At 38.6% G+C, this 15,878-nt stretch overlaps 2 protein-coding genes across 4 annotated transcripts in view; one reads left to right on the top strand and one right to left on the bottom strand.

Annotated features, from left to right (window-relative positions):
• The first annotated feature begins 6 nt into the window (after positions 1–6).
• LOC111333681 (microfibril-associated glycoprotein 4) lies at positions 7–2,314 on the top strand. The gene is made up of 3 exons (XM_022939311.2): positions 7–323; positions 994–1,377; positions 1,726–2,314. Exons 1-3 carry the CDS (start codon positions 68–70, stop codon positions 1,989–1,991), a joined length of 906 nt encoding a protein of 301 aa, XP_022795046.1. The 5' UTR covers positions 7–67; the 3' UTR covers positions 1,992–2,314.
• A 1,441-nt stretch (positions 2,315–3,755) lies between these two features.
• Positions 3,756–15,878, bottom strand: part of LOC111333673 (uncharacterized) — a 20,192-nt gene continuing 8,069 nt past the window's right edge. For 2 of the 3 annotated variants that reach the window (XM_088731316.1, XM_088731318.1), the window contains exons 4-16: positions 14,138–14,541; positions 13,562–13,637; positions 13,272–13,468; positions 12,685–12,823; positions 12,305–12,560; positions 11,611–12,113; positions 11,010–11,212; positions 8,265–9,132; positions 7,816–7,907; positions 7,302–7,370; positions 6,392–6,490; positions 6,016–6,220; positions 3,756–4,699 (exon numbers count right to left, since the gene is read on the bottom strand). In XM_088731316.1, the coding sequence (XP_088587442.1) occupies positions 4,239–4,699; positions 6,016–6,220; positions 6,392–6,490; positions 7,302–7,370; positions 7,816–7,907; positions 8,265–9,132; positions 11,010–11,212; positions 11,611–12,113; positions 12,305–12,560; positions 12,685–12,823; positions 13,272–13,468; positions 13,562–13,637; positions 14,138–14,541 (3,572 nt within the window). In that variant the 3' untranslated portion in view covers positions 3,756–4,238. The remainder of the gene's footprint in view (positions 4,700–6,015; positions 6,221–6,391; positions 6,491–7,301; positions 7,371–7,815; positions 7,908–8,264; positions 9,133–11,009; positions 11,213–11,610; positions 12,114–12,304; positions 12,561–12,684; positions 12,824–13,271; positions 13,469–13,561; positions 13,638–14,137; positions 14,542–15,878) is intronic. The other variant, XM_088731322.1, reaches the window with a different exon arrangement.

Below are 15,878 nucleotides of genomic sequence, written 5' to 3'. Positions count from 1 at the left end.
CTCTTACCCATAAAACAAGGTCTCAAAACGGAGAGTTGACATTGTTGGCTGCAAAGCACCTCTAAAAATGCTTCAGTTGTTTATCTTTTGCGCTGTTCTTTTGTCAGTGAACAGTCAAGATGTTGGGATTAAATCCGGGCATACTCAAAAACAAACTATTCATCCCAGCCAGGGAAAATCATGCAACATCAACAACTACAACAATTTCTACGCTGGACCAAACAAGAAAGTTGAAAACCTTCTTGTTGAGGTAAAGAGGGAGTTAGAAGAGTTAAAGAAGCAAGTGGCTCATTTAAGGAATGGCAACAACACTACTTCAGATGGTGAGTGTGATACAATTCATAATTTATTGGCTTAGGAAGGACAGATACTAGAACCAAGAACCGGCAGAACCAAGTGTACATCGTCCTTTTGCTTCCTATTGCTTTACAGACACAAAGTTCACATGGCATTCATTCTGATCTGCTACAAGCCCTATATTGTTTCCTCAAATTGCATTAAATTCGGCTTATGAAGTTTAGGGTCTCAATAATAAGGCCAAGCTCGGTAAAATTTTGGCCAATTTACGGCTAACGATGACTATATTTCCATTGTAGTCATTAAAAATTTCTCTTTGCGGTTGACTAAAAGTTTTTACTGTAACAAATTAAAAAAAAAATTGTCAATTTTTACGGCTAAAGGCTAATTTTTTTTGGCGCCCTTTTACGGCTAACTGGTAACCCCGTTCAAACCCTCGAATTTGGCAATCGATTGGAGGCAGCCAGATTGTAATTTTTGACCTAAGGGGGACAACAATTGGCACGTCACATTCTTAATCCGGCTTCCCCCCCCCCTCCCCCTGCGCCGTCCTTCACCCCCTCATTTTTATATATGTATCAAATCCTCTGTTAATGTAATATGATGCGGATCTCAGGGTTTTTTTGCATTCTTTTCAAGATTTGAGACGATTAAATTCACACGTTTAGTCGACTAATTAAATTTCGTTATATCTAGGAAACCCTCGAGGCTGTGCGAAGATTTATACATCCGGACAAAAAAGCAGCGGTGTCTATACAATTGATCCTGATGGTTCAGGTGCCTTTGAAGTGTACTGTGACCAAACGACTGCCGGTGGTGGGTGGACTGTGTTCCAGAAGAGACTGGATGGCTCGGTTGATTTTTACCGCGACTGGATTGACTACAAGAATGGCTTTGGTAACCTGAATGGGGAGTTTTGGCTCGGACTGGATAAGATAAACCGAATTACAAATAGTGCGAGTTATGAGCTTCGAGTAGACATGGAGGACACTGAAGGAAAAACAGCTTACGCCGAGTACGACTTTTTTTCTGTCACAAGCGAGAAGACTAAGTACCAGCTGAGGATCGGGACTTATTCAGGTAATTTTTTAGTTTCTTTATGTTAGTTTGTCTTTTGCATGATAAGCCCTTAAAAATGTCGCTGGAGAAAGCGACGAATACATAGTAATCAAGGAAGGGAAAATTTGGTCGCACACAAAGTCGTTTTTAATTGCATTTATTTCCAATAAATTAAAAACGATTGGACCTTAAAGTGCGCATCACCATCTTATCAGTAGTGACTTGTGAATATGCGCTGGTTGCAGGCATTTCCTGTATTTCACTTTTCGAAGATCTCTTATTTTTTCTCGTGATTTTTCAAAACCTGGTGAGTTTTGATTTTGTTTTCTTTTCTGTTTTAATAACTTTCAGTTTGATTTGTTTCTACAGGAGATGCAGGGGATTCTTTAAGTCGCCACAGTGATGCGCCATTTTCCACCAGAGATCAAGATAATGATAGTTATGGAAACAGCTGTGCTGTGATATACAAAGGTGCCTGGTGGTACACAGCCTGCCACTCATCCAACTTGAATGGTTTTTATTATCATGGAAAACATTCATCGTATGCTGACGGTGTCAACTGGCGAACCTGGAAGGGGTATAAATATTCCTTGAAACGCGTTGAAATGAAAATAAAACCGGCCAGTTTTGAGTGAAAACTGTTGCCGTTAATTTGATAATAGAGTTGATCATAAATGAATATCTGAAGGTTTTTCTCACGAGAAAGTCGCTGTCAAATAGGATTAGAACAATTTCAAAAGAGTGTCGAAAGTAAAGTGAGATTGCATTGGTTTTCCTTTTCTTCGCTCTGCGCTTGGGTAAGAAAACTCGCCCCACTCTCTCGACCAATGATGACTCAGTTTTCACTTTGAGTTCCAAAGACTTCATCTAAACAATATTCATTAGTCTAAACCTATAAGAACTCTATCACTGTAGTTGTGAGCAAAATAATAAAGCTTAGCCTGTCCTGTTAACTTTTCAACAATTAGCAGATTTATATTCAAGTGGTTCGATGATTTACTCTCACGATATTAAGCCACAGAAATTTGGAGCTCATAGTCTAACTTTTGGTCAACTAATAAAATTAGCAGGCGGAAGCTGAACGGAATTCCCGATCTAAGCCTTTTGAATACCAACAATAGAATAATGATGAAGATCGAAATGTAAATCGACAACACCCTGCTTCTGTAGGGTTTTGAGAAAATCATTCGTCGCCTGACTAACTAGTTCACAGTCAAGACTCAATTGATTCTGACTCTATACACCGTGTTTCATCTTTGGGAAACAACAATTAGAGGTTTCTTGGGCATTCCTCTCGATGAAAACGTGAATCACTTCAGCAGTCAGTATTTTCACATAAAGAAAAGCAACTTACGCCCTTGAAAAAAAATGGGACCTCCCTCGACCACAATCATTTACCCCCTCGTTTTTGTATTTTTATATGTTTCAAATCCCATTCTTGTAGGATATCAAACGGATCTTAAGTTTGTTTTGCATTAAAAACGGCTTGTTTATCCTCAAAATTCAGCGGTTTCAGAGCATGCCAAATGAAACATGACACATTCCTGCTTGGGACCAGGTAGGGGTTATTGATTATGACCTTCACTGGTATACAGGTAGGGTTTAAAGAAAGGTCATCCAAATAAGACTTCATCCAATAGTCATCAACAGAGATAATGCAATCGAAATTCCTAAAAGTATGGATACCCACTATCAAAATACACAACAGCCGATCAGTAACAAAGGGAACAACATCGTCGAATTGATAATGTGGATCAAAATACACCAATGACCAAAACACACCAAAATACACACCAAAATACACCAAAACACACCGGCGTATCAGCAAATTAAGGTGCTATAAATTGTAGATATGCAGTGATGTTCTTGACACGTCACGCAAAACAGAACACGTCAAAGAATCGCGAGATACATTAGTCCAGTTCTTTAGCTTCTTATTTGACAATAGAGAGTTTAAGAAAACCACGACAACAACGGAACCAGGAACGTCACTAAACAATTTCTTTGAAAACAAAAGCAGAAGCGTTTTTGTGTTCAATGTTGTCATGGTAATCTCGTCGCATCATCCATTTTGCTGTTATACCGCTATTACACTGAAATAGCGATACTTTCATCCAATCAAATCTTCGAAATTTCTCCACTTTTATCATAACATTTTGTACGTGAACCTTTGATGGGAATTATTGCGTCAATTCTCTTGTTTATTGAAGAGACTGTACTGTCAAGTTAAGTTTCATCAAGGTTTTGAATGTTTGTACAATGCGTGCACAAAATCATGATTTCATATGTCTAAAAGGCGATGTTCTTATTGAAGCATTAATAAAAAAGCATTACCTTTCAAAATCCTTTTAACAGTAATCATTTATCGCCTGACTAAACTAGTTCACAGTCGAACCTGATTCGATTCTGACTCTTTATTTCGTCGTTCATCACAATACGATGATCAAGAGAAGCGTCTTTTCTAGTTGCGTTCATTTTAAAAATCTTATAAGTAACGAAAAAAATAAAAATAAAAATAAAAGTAAAACAACAACAAAAAAGGAAAATCGAGGAGGCTCCATGTGAATAGCTACACCAGCGTGTGTGGGGTGGTCCTCAGTAGCTGTTTTGTGGGATGTTATTCAATGAAGAAGTTAGAAATGTGGTAAATTTCATAAGATTCTATTTCAACTCTTACTCAAAATGATTGATGAAAACCAAAACAGATAATGTCCTTTTGTGTTCTCTTCATTTAGAGAAATTTTGAGGAAAGAACCGCTTTATTCAAATAAAATTATTAACAGACCAATAGGGGAAACTGGCTGAGACAAAACTGCCCTTAACCTCTAACTGAAGTTGACAACATTGCAGCTGCCTCACAATGAAGTTTATTTCAATGATACTCACGATGTTTGCTGACTTCGTGAAGATTCAGCTGGGGTAATACTATTGATATTCATCTTCCAAGGTGCGCGCGCTAAAATATGAATAAGTGTTTTAAAGCGATGACACAAAAGGGCTAAAAATTGTACAGCGAATATCCCTCCATAAATGGTTAAGAAACCAAGTCCGATGACATCCACACCTAAGATTTTGAGATCTTTGTGCCGGACCAGCGCCAGTATAATTATCATCCACAAGGCATTACTGACGCCAAAAACCAGTAAAGTTGTATTTCTTAGTTCCACGAGTTTTTCTTTAAGCTCAGCCGTCTGACCAAACGCACTATTCTCAGGAATTAGGCATTCTTGACGTAAATCATTCCAGAAGTTGTATTCATAACCTTCGTCTGAATTATCCAAATCAAGCAACTTTAATGGAAGACGACCCAGCTCGTTCCTTGTGCGCCTAATTTTCTTTTGGCCTGAAATGAGCAAGAAAGCATTAATAGTGGTAACTGAATCGAGTGGAGTGTAGTATGTTCTGAAATCATACTTGTGCATGATTTCAAATCAAATTCGCACTGCGCGCTCGTTCGATTTGAAAGCACAAGTATAATTTCAGAACAGACTTTCATTGCACAAAGTCTAATTACCAGTTAACTATATCCATTCTGCTATTAAAGAAATTCAATTGCTCAAATACAGGGTTTTCTATTCAGTACAAATACTTTATTGATCCAGTACTGAGCTGGTTTGTAAAAAGGTTGTCTTTCATTTTCCTACAATTTGATTTGTTATTTTAAACTAGCCTTGAAATCTGATTATTATACACTCTCTTATGTCATACCTACAGACAATAGTTTTATGCGCTCTTTTCTTTAGAAGTGCAGTTCAGGAATATGCATGATAAAACAATGAAGTAGTTGTCTTGTTTTAATAAACCTTCTTCATTGGCTGGAAAAAGGATACGATTTAGAACAAAAGATGATACAATTCGGGAGTAAATCGCACTGATGAGAGCTAATCAGATTGCAAGGATCACCAGTGATTTCAAAATGGACGTCATAGATAAAGTAATCATCTTAAATTCTTTGCAATAATTATCAGTCAGCGGTAACACTGAGAGACGATTTGAATAAGAAGTATCTTAACGAAACCTTATAGAATCTCATTACTACCATATGAAGATTTCAGAATGTTTTCACCATTGTGAGATTCCAAACAGAAACTCAGCGTCTGGGAAATTACCTTCAGATGTACAGAAAAACTCGATTATGCGCGCCGCCATTTTGAATCGTCCCAAAAAAGCCTGCGACTCTGCATAACTATTTGAGTCCAGAATTGCGGTTTAGGAGCACCTTTTTTTTGTTATGACACAGGCAAGAAGCCAGGATGCTAAACAATACCAAACGAGAAAAAAGGTATCCAATCTTGAATTTTACCCCCTTTACACGTTAGGTTACTAACTTCTTGAACTGTCAAAACATGGAAGGTTTAAATTTTTATGTATAACTATTGATGACGGGAGGTAAAATCTATGGTTTGTAAATCAATCTCCCTGAAATGTGAACTATTCCGAAGAGGCCAAGTCTAAAACGGCAGAGAGTTCCATGTCCAGTCAGAGGAAACGATAAGAAGTGAAAAGATCATTGTATTCAAGAGAACATCAGAAATCGTCGGCTGGAGTGTGTGTTTATTCCAGGAATGTGATCCCGTACAGAAAAAATAGCCTTGTGTACGGTATAAAAGTTCAACGACCTCTTCTAGATCATAATTTATCCTTCGGTGGTTTACGCACCTCGATTAGGATACTGCAATTTGTTAATAAGAGATTTCAGTCGGTTTAAATGGCCCGGTTTTTGGATGAGCAATACTTCCTTAAGCCTGTCTTTGCTCATGTTCTTTAAATCTACCAAGTCGCTCGGTTCTGTATAACAGTTGTCCCTGAACGAGGGCCAGTATTCTTCGAGATCGTGTTCTTGTAACCAACTTTCTACGTTTTCCTGTTAAGAAGCATGAGTTTGAAAAATCAAATCAATCAAAGATTGGTGGACGGAAATGCGGGCTTGGTGGTTAGGCCATGGCCTGAACAAATTTTGTAGAGCAAAAGCACGCTTTATCAATAAAGGAGGGTTTAAAGGCATTACTTACATTTTAAAAGATGAGAAACTTACTGGTATGTTTTCTTCGATTTCAATACGAGGAATTTTCTTGATTTTTCTCAACAGTTTCTGTCGATGTCCTATATTTTGTATACCAATGCTTTCAAGGTCCTAGAAAGATTAAGAAATAACACAACTTAATCATTGTTGCACATGAGGCAAAAGGGCTGTAAAAACGTCTGGCAGGAAAACCTGTGGTCCTTGGGATAATTATATATATCTTATTAACGAAGCGCGAGGGCCATACTGGGAGAATATCGGCCCGAGGTCTTGACAGTACGGACGGAGCGCAGCGAGGTCCGTACAAAAAAGGCCGAGGGCCGATGATCTTCCAGTACGGTCCCGAGCAAGCTTGGTTAATAAGAGATTTATTATACGACTGAAGTTCAAAGGGACAAAAGTGTGGTATCATTCGGGACCATTCGGGACTGTGCCCGGTCCAATACTTAGAGAATATTGGACCGGCAATAGAGCATTTTGATTGGTTGATTTTAGTTATTGGCCCTCTGACTGCCCGAGTCGTGTAATAAATTCCAATATTACGAAAAATGTGCAACAGAAACGAAAGAAATACCGATGCATGCAATACATAGGAAAATATGGAGCACTTTATGTAACAAACAGCGAGCGCAGTAATCGTGAGTTGTAGCCACTGATTTTAACAAATGATTAAAACTACCAACTGTTAATCTGCGAAATACTGTCATTTTCTGATTTATTGGCCCAAACGAGAAAGAAACCCAGTAACAACACCAAATGATGAGAAATCTGTTTGATTCTATTATCACGACCTTAACTGTCAGCATATTAATCTGAAGGAACCAAGGAAAACAAAAAAAGTATAACATCATTTGTTTGTTGTTTTTTCTTTTATTTGTTTGTTTGTTTGTTTGTTTTTTTTGTTTGAGATCTTGCAACTTACCCTGTCGTTCAATCCAGCAATAAACTTTGCTTTCTCATAGCCATTTTCGCGAAAGCTCGTTGCATAATCCTGCAATCATATGGAGGAAAATACAACAATGTCTACACAGCACAGAACACTAGAAATTTTGAAGTTGGACAGCCGTTGTGAGGTATCATCAGAATAAGGTAGCTGATGTGGCGACTCTTGGGTTATTGAATGATGTAATCGCACCTTTTCTTATTCTGCATTACCTTTGTTATCTCAACAGGTTGTCCATGTTTTTTTATCATCTTATTGAATAAGGCTCAGTGATTCATAAAAACATAAAGTTTGAGAGACTAAGACGCAAATGTTTCCTGTTTTTATGAGAATGGACTGAGTTTTACTCGGAACAACTTCAGCTGAACAATCAGGAATTTGATGATGATATACATGACTCCAGCTATGTGGAGGAAAAAGAAAAGATCTGGAATGACAATTCACTATGATAAAAGAACTATACAAGGAAAATTAATAAAGAAATGACTCTTACCTTCAAATCGTCAGGTATCCAATCCTCTACAGGAGAATCTGGATCAGAGTGAGAAACGTTCTCAAGCGCTGACCCAGGGCGACTACTTTCGTCTTAGAGAAAGAAAAGAAGAGAAAGATGTTAGAAATCATATACCGCACTAAAAAACAAATGACGAGAAATTGGAAGTCGTATTCTTTCCCCATTCATTTCGTTAGTTTGCTCTACTAACTAAGAGCTTTAGCTTATAATTTCACAGTGAGTCCGTGAGCCCGTCAGATATCTCGCAAAATTCAAATTCTCCATATAAATCGTCGCATCGAGCAGTTTGGCGGCGTAACATTATTAAAAGTAAAAAAAAACCCAAAAAAACAAAACAAAAAAAAAAAAAAACAAATAAAAAAACCACTGCATTACCTTGCAAAAATGAAACTTCCCTAGCATTGTTGACTCTTACAATATCTACATACCTTTTGCTGGAACTGGAAGTTGGGCTTGAAATGCACGAGATCGTGAATTTATCTCCAACTGATATTCTGAGCTGTCTACAGTAATTGATTGCGTGGACTCAATTTGTGTGGAAAATATTAAAGGGGAGTCGTTTTGGCTCTTTTGAGGTATGTATGTTTGGTTGATCTGTGGATTCTCGGTGGGTTTTGGAAGTATAGCCCTTGGGATAGCAGGGAGGACAAGTTTGGATGGATTTCTTGAGACTGATATGCCCTTGAGATCAGCTCGAGGCGGCAGTGTTTTAGTCAAGCAAGTTGGAAAATCCTCAGGGAAACGATTGAACTCATTGTACCCCTGAGACTTTCTTTTAAAATCCTCTTCTTCATTAATAGGTGCCCTCCTTCCATCACGATCATCAGCCCAGGCTTCTTGGACAGAGATTTCATTTTCGTGTCTGATATTTTCTTCAATTCCTGTCTGCGAATCAGAAGAGGATGCTATGACTTCATCTTTGATATCTTTAGTTAAACTAGTAGTTGGCTCGGAAGATTGGCCGGGTTGCTTCTGGTTGAACGCAGAATTTCCATCAGGATTCATTGCATCACCTTTTGACGTCGAACGTTTTGATGTTCTAACTAGTTTTTTTCTTGGGATCTCGGCGGCAGAATATACAACATCTTTAGAGATCTCTCTTACGCTTTGAACACACTCATCTTCAAAAACTGATTTATGTTCGTGGCTCTCAAACTTCGAGCTGTCTGTCGATGTCTTCTTACTTTTTGCAGGGACTGAAAGCCGAGTAACGTTTGTTTGATCTTTCTTAGACACACATTCCTCCGTCTCAAGAGCTGCCCCTGTGTTCGCATTTGGATCTGATTGCCCTCTTAACTGAAATCAATAAAAACTACTTAATATATCTACTGAAACGAAAAGAAGTCTAGCCTAAACTATTTAAAACAGACGAACGGAACCCCTCTATATTACTTTTTTTGTCGTACCGTATTTCCATAGAGAAACGCCCTAACCTTAAAAATTTCTTTCGCAAAATTTTCTCCAACTGAATAAATCAGCAAAATCACTTCACTTGAGTAATTTGGTTGTATCAAATAAGTTGAAATTGTAAATTGGCCACCGTAAGGAATAAAAAAAGCTGACGTTTCGAGCATTAGTCCTTCGTCAGAGCGAATGAAGGAATTATGGGTTGTATATAGGTTTCTATTCAGAAAGCGGAGCTAAGCCATTGGTGGAAACATGGTGACAAAAACAACACGAATAAATTAGTGGAATGAAAAGCGTTCGTTGATACCTGTGGGATTAAGAGTGCTGATTTGAAAGATAAACTTTTGTTCAAGAGTTTTGCGGCTTTCCGTGTTGTTTAAATCTAAGGAAAGACCGCTGATTGCCATATGTTGTTTAGAATGATTAGGTAAATTAAAGTGTCTAGCAACTGGTTTTGTTGCTTCCTTATCGTTCCTTTCTGTACGTCGCGAAGGTGTTCTCGAAATCGGTCACCTTGTTGTCTTCCTGTTTCGCCGATGTATAAATTTTTGCAAAAAGTGCAAGAGATGCAATAGATTACATTGGCGGAGTTGCACGTGAAGTGATCGGTGGTCGTAATGGATCGCTTGGGTCCCGGTATTTTCTCAGATTTGCGAATGAAAGGACAAGCTTTGCATCGTCCGCGAGCGCATTTAAAAGTGCCGGGTTGGACATTGGTTTGGAATGAACTTCTGACTTCTGACTTCTGGAATGAACTTCATTCTAAACTAATGTCCAACCCGGCACTTAGAAAGGAAAGATAAGGACGCATCAAAACCAGTCGCTAGACACTTTGATTTACCTAATCATTCTAAACAACATATGGCAATCAGCGGTCTTTCCTTACATTTAGGCAACACGGAAAGCCGCAAAACTCTTGAACAAAAGTTTATCTTTCAAATCGGCACTCTCAATCCCACAGGTATCAAGGAACGCCTTTCATTTCACTAATTTATTCGTGTTTTTCTCGTCGCCATGTTCCCACCAATGGCTTAGCTCCGCTTTCTGAATATAAACCCACATACAACCCATAATTCCTCTATTCTCTCTGATGAAGGGTTAACGCTCGAAACGTCAGATTTTTCATTGGACGATTCTATTAATAATAATATCGATTAGTATGGTAACATTATGCGCCCTAGCAAAGACATATATAAAAAGAAATCTCTTGGGTTTCCTGAGTAGCAACCACTACTTTGTCTCAAAGAAGTCTGTCTCCATTTGTTTCAGGTTAGTTGTTGTTGTGGGGGAAAAAAGATGCAAATAACTAAAAAACTGATTGATCTTTTGCCAGACCGTAAAGGGTACATGCATACTGCATAGCAAAAATGGTGTAGGTAATATGTAGTTCTTATTAACCGAGCGGGAGGACTGTATGCGAGAATCTTGACCGAGGTCGCCAGTACAGACCGAATGCAGTGAGGTCTGTACCAGCGACCGAGGTCAAGATTCTTCCATACAGACCGACCTAGCTCGGTTAATAAGATTTTTACTATATGGCCGTGTCTTACATGCCATGTTTTTACATTCTTTGTACCTTTTTTTTCTAGACCGGTCTAGATGCCGGTCTAGATGGGAAAATCTAGACCGCTTTCAATATCGATTTCAGCCAATCAAATTCGTGAATTCGGTGGTTCCCAGTCCTTGTGAGACACAGCCATATAATAAATAGAAATATAAAAGACAGGCAACATATTCATAAAATAAATCCGAAATACAGAGAGTACCTTGTTTGAGGAATTTGAAAGTTCCACTGTGATATTGGTTCTTCCTTCTATGATACTTGCTCTCTTGTTACCATGATGTTTTGGTTGGGTTAACACTGACTCTTCTTGGCTTTGGCAGCATTTACAAACTCTCTTCAAACAATTCCAAAATGGCTTGTACCAGTCGTCTCCACCTGACGATGTGGATTTTCCCTCTCGTGTTCCTAAACATACAGAGTATTTTACTTTTGTTTTTCGTAATGATAATAAAGGTTAGAACCAAGTAAACGCACCAGCCTCCTTCTGTTTCAATTTCGAAAAAAGTAATTCACTAACGACTTGAGATAGGCAGGTTTTAATATTTTCTTTTTCTTTCTCAGCCCGATGATAACGAGTGCATAAAAAAAAAATAGACATTCGTGGAGAAGTGGAGTCTTGTCCATATTATTTCTTAGTAATGATCAATTTAACAAGAGTCTCAGAGTGAGGCATTTATCTCGAATTGACTTTAGAGGGGAAATAAATTTATCTATTATTCACTTTTTTGTCCTTTGTTGTTTTTCTTCTTTTCTTTGAGGAACAAAGTTATGAGATTAATACTGATCTCTTTTTATTCACTTACCCCAGGACCTGTCCGTTAAATTGCAAAGCGAGTATATCGTTAGCAAAAGATAACCTGAAGGTAGGCAGAGGATATACCAAATTCCATGTAACAAACACGTGAATTCTTTCGGATGCAAGAGAGCAGAGGCTAAAAAGATGCTAGACAACCCAGCCAAATACAGGGTGCTCACTCCGGCTGGTAGATGGTGTTCTAAAGGTTTTGGTGTTGGTGACGACGTTGTGTTTGGCTCTAATGTTGGTCCTGCTGTGGGCTCAGCGCTTCTTTCTTTTAGCTCATTTGAAATTTGAACAGCCACACCAATGATGACAATGCACATGATCACGGCAAAAACAAAGGTTAGTATCTTAGACGCTTTGAGTTGAACGCTTTGGGACGCAAATAAGCAGGCTAAGATGTAGACAAGAACCAAAAGGCTCAGGAGAGCGACGGTAGTAATCTCATCGACGGAAAGTCCTGAGAACACCATTCCACCAACTATGACCAGAATGACTGTAGAGGGTCTGCCGGGAAAAATCTTACCGTTACTGTCTCGATATGAGTTTATGTTACGTCACGCTAACTGCTGAGGGGCTTGGGGACAAAAAATTCCATCTCTTGAGACTAAGGGCTGTGCAATAGCTTTGATTCGTCTCGTTTCCTATAGTCAAGAATCCAAAATTGCTTAAAGTAGAATTATTTTACTTTAGCCTACCCAATAACTGTGGAACAGACGAGGAAAGTTTGGTAAAGAATAAATAGAAAGGAAATATGCTCGTTGTTCCTCAGTATCCGCTTCCACTCGCTGACAAGCAAAACAAGATTGGCCAAAGTGGATGGTGTCCATCGTCGTCGTTGTTTGTAAAACTCGTCAAAGCTCTCTGGGCAGTAAGTACTATCTTCTGCTGCAGCGCAGTATGTCAGACGCCATCCTTTTTGAATCATTAGTGTACACATCCAGCGGTCTTCACCTAATAGATAAAGGAACGCGTGAATTCTTAGCCAGTGTGAATGATCTGCATCGATCAAGCATATGAAGTTGATACGTTTGATTTTTTTCTCATTGCTGGGTATGTACAGTAAACACAAACTCACCCATGTCTTTCGTAAGAAATTCAAAGGCGTGGTCCACGCCGCTAGAATAGGTAGGAAGGACATCTCGCACAGCCCGGCACCTGTACAAACTGAAACATCCGGGACTACACAGTACTGATCCAAGCATATGATTGGCCACCTAAACCAAGATCATAAACATTTAAAATGATGGATATATGATACTAATCAAATAAGTTTCCATTCTTAATCCTAATAAGTCTGTGGACCTTGCCTTCAATGATCCTAAGACAACTGTTGTGAATTTAATCAACTCAACTTGGTCTTAACTTGATCGAGGTTTGAATATCTTTATTTTGTTTAATTGCGAAGCATAACGTCCAAATTTGGTTCGGGAGGTGTTTTATCGCCAGATCTGACTTGCACATCGACGCAGCTAATCAATGGGTTACTGAGGAGCCTTTTATTTATATTCTTAATTTTTTTTCATATCTTCTCTTAAATTATGCCTTTTGATATGCATTTGAGACCTTTTCATGGTTATTACTATCTTTTAAAAAAATTTAAGTCAATTTCATGGCAAAACCATCGGAACTGAAGTCGGTCTAGGTCCTTTAACAGATACATACCTTTTGAAACCAGTGTCCGATGGCATAGTCAAATATTTGATACCAAACGACAGGCCCATCTCCCATTGGATGGGTACGAGCACACACTGCACCCGTTTTGGGATCCTCGATGATCTGGTCAATTAACGCTTCAACAGACCAATGGGTAAATTTAACATCAGCGTCTGTTGTGAGGATGAAGCACTGGTCATCTTTCACTATAACATAAAATGTGGTATATATTGTTACAAACTATTACGTAATTTCTTATCCTGAACTGGAAGTTTTTGATACATATGTTAAATAGCTACCTTTAAGAAGTTCTTGTCTAAAGTCGAGGACGTAGGACATATACATTACTTGGCTCCATCTTTTCTTGTTCTTCACCTGTGTAAAATTGAAAGACAGTCTATCTGTAGTTTGGCGTTCGCCGCAGCCCACTAAGCAATTAGAAGCTAGTTGATATCTAAGACGGTGGCTGCCGCACGCACTTCAGAGAATCTCAGGGATGAAAACCTCACAATTGAAAACCATCTGAACGGTTTTTGGGTAAAAGTAAAAGTTGAGGCTTTATAAATTAAAGTAAGCTTGACAGAAAAAAAAAATGTTATTTGGAAGGTCAGATGGCCAGGTAAGTTTATGAACGACTGGGTAAAAAATCAGCAACATCAGGCAACAAAAAAAAAAATAAATAAATAAAGAAATAAATAAAATCGGCAGCAATCGCCAGCTAACGAAAATTTTATTTTTTAGAGGTAGCACTGTTATTTTTCCTCGTAAAAGTTTTTTCATTTCCTATCTTGATTTCCTAACAATTTCTAGTAATTTAGGAATTTTCCACTTTTGGATTTGAAACGCATCTGACAAGTGTAAAACTGTGATCAGACCTTAGCATTATCTTTTAAGTGGATAGTGAAATCCATTCCACCCGGAAGTTTCCACCTTAGCTGCATGCCATATGGGGTTTTCATTTTGATACAATCCGTAATATGCACATCCAATGTCTTATCCACCAATGACACCAGCTGCAAAATATAGCTGTTAAGCTCGTCTTCCCTAATACATCCATCGAAAAACACGTGTGATTCAAAATGCCGTCCTGATTTGGTTTTGTTCATGTCGACATCGTGAATAGACCGAAGGAGTTGCTCCATTTCGAAGTCAGCCTCGTGGTACATTGTCGTGCATATGAACACGTGGATATTGTTTGAAAGCTGGTTGTGTTCGTCGTACTCTTCGTCACTCGACTGATTTCGTCTGTTCAACAATAAGTACTGTTCAAGGCAGACACCTGGTAAAAAAATTCAAGTCCTAAATGGTACTCGGAAGTAGTTTACGGCGCTTAGATGGCACCTTCTGCGTGGTCTGGGTCCGAGTGATTCGGCCGAGTGAATTCTAATTAGTTATTCATACGGCGTGGGTGCACGAGGGTGGTTTTTAGGGTTTATTCATATAGCGTAGGTACACGAGGGGTCTGGGGGTTAGGGTTTAGGGTTTTAGGGTTGTTGGGGGTTAGGGATAGATTTCACATAGGTTCGTGCATAGGGTTTCAGGTTTAAAAATTAACGTTACAAAAAGTACAAAGAAAATAAAAGAATCCAATATGGCGGAGGGATAAAGTACAACATGGTTTTGCATATGTTTATTTCTCAAACGGCACGATATTGAATTGTGAATACGTGACATAAGCTAAAAAAGCAGTCATCATATCTCTGTACAATTGATGGAAAGTAGACTGTTCTCCCACGTTGGAATCTTAGATTTCAATTTCGTGAATGTATTTAGTCACTTTTCTGCGTATGTGTTTTAGTATTCATAACTCGTAGGTTCGTGTGAAGGGTTTTTTCGCATCTCATTTTAAAAAATAACGGTTCTCTCAGACAAAGAATCCAAGATGACGGAGGGATTAACTTCAACACACTGTTTTCGCATACGTAATGTTTATTGTCACACAACACAGGGAAAAGAGAATGGACCCTATATTACGCGTTTGGGTATCGCGGGTTAGACATACTATTCTAACCTTGTGAGCAGAAGTTGTATTTATAAGAGTCCCAAAAGGTTTTGACACGCATGTGGTACAGGTTATTCAGGACGGATGACTTTTACCTTTAAAAAATGAGTGTCCTTTAAAACGCAAGTTTGGTAAACAAGAATAGACACGCCAGATTTTTTCATATTTCACAAAAGACGATTATTTTTCACATAACACGTTGTCATACAAGGTCTTTAGAGCGAAAAACTTGAAAATAAGTGACTTAGACCAAAAATGAAGGCATCCGTTGACAGTATAACAGATGGAATGTATTTTTTTCTCCCACTTCTCGGTCGCAGGTTTCAATTTCCTCGATGTAGCTAGGTAGTCACTTGTTTGCGCATGACGCCGAGGTCAAGTGTAGCGGTTTTTTTCTTGGACTATGGCTAATAATTCGTGTAATATGGCTCCTGCCCATTAAGGGTTTTCTTCCATGTCTTTTCCCAAGTGTTTTAAAAAAAGAGTTCTTTAGACGACGCCAAAAAAACGGTTATCGCACCAAATTAGTGACATGAGAAAGTCAGGAGGAGGAGGAATCTTACGAGCATTATAACGCACTGCTCAATCTGTAAGAGATGTACGATCGTAAGACA

Source organism: Stylophora pistillata, chromosome 1 (assembly GCF_964205215.1).
Source record: "Stylophora pistillata chromosome 1, jaStyPist1.2, whole genome shotgun sequence".
In the NCBI taxonomy this organism is placed as follows: Eukaryota; Metazoa; Cnidaria; class Anthozoa; order Scleractinia; family Pocilloporidae; genus Stylophora; species Stylophora pistillata.
The sequence above is the reverse complement of the archived record's forward strand: the minus strand, read 5'-3'. Positions and strand labels throughout refer to the sequence as shown.

Coding starts and splice junctions, on each gene's coding strand:
- LOC111333681 (XM_022939311.2), top strand. CDS start 68: ATGCTTCAGTTGTTTATCTTTTGCGCTGTTCTTTTGTCAGTGAACAGT. Junction 324..993: donor CAACAACACTACTTCAGATG/GTGAGTGTGATA, acceptor CGTTATATCTAG/GAAACCCTCGAGGCTGTGCG. Junction 1,378..1,725: donor GAGGATCGGGACTTATTCAG/GTAATTTTTTAG, acceptor TTGTTTCTACAG/GAGATGCAGGGGATTCTTTA.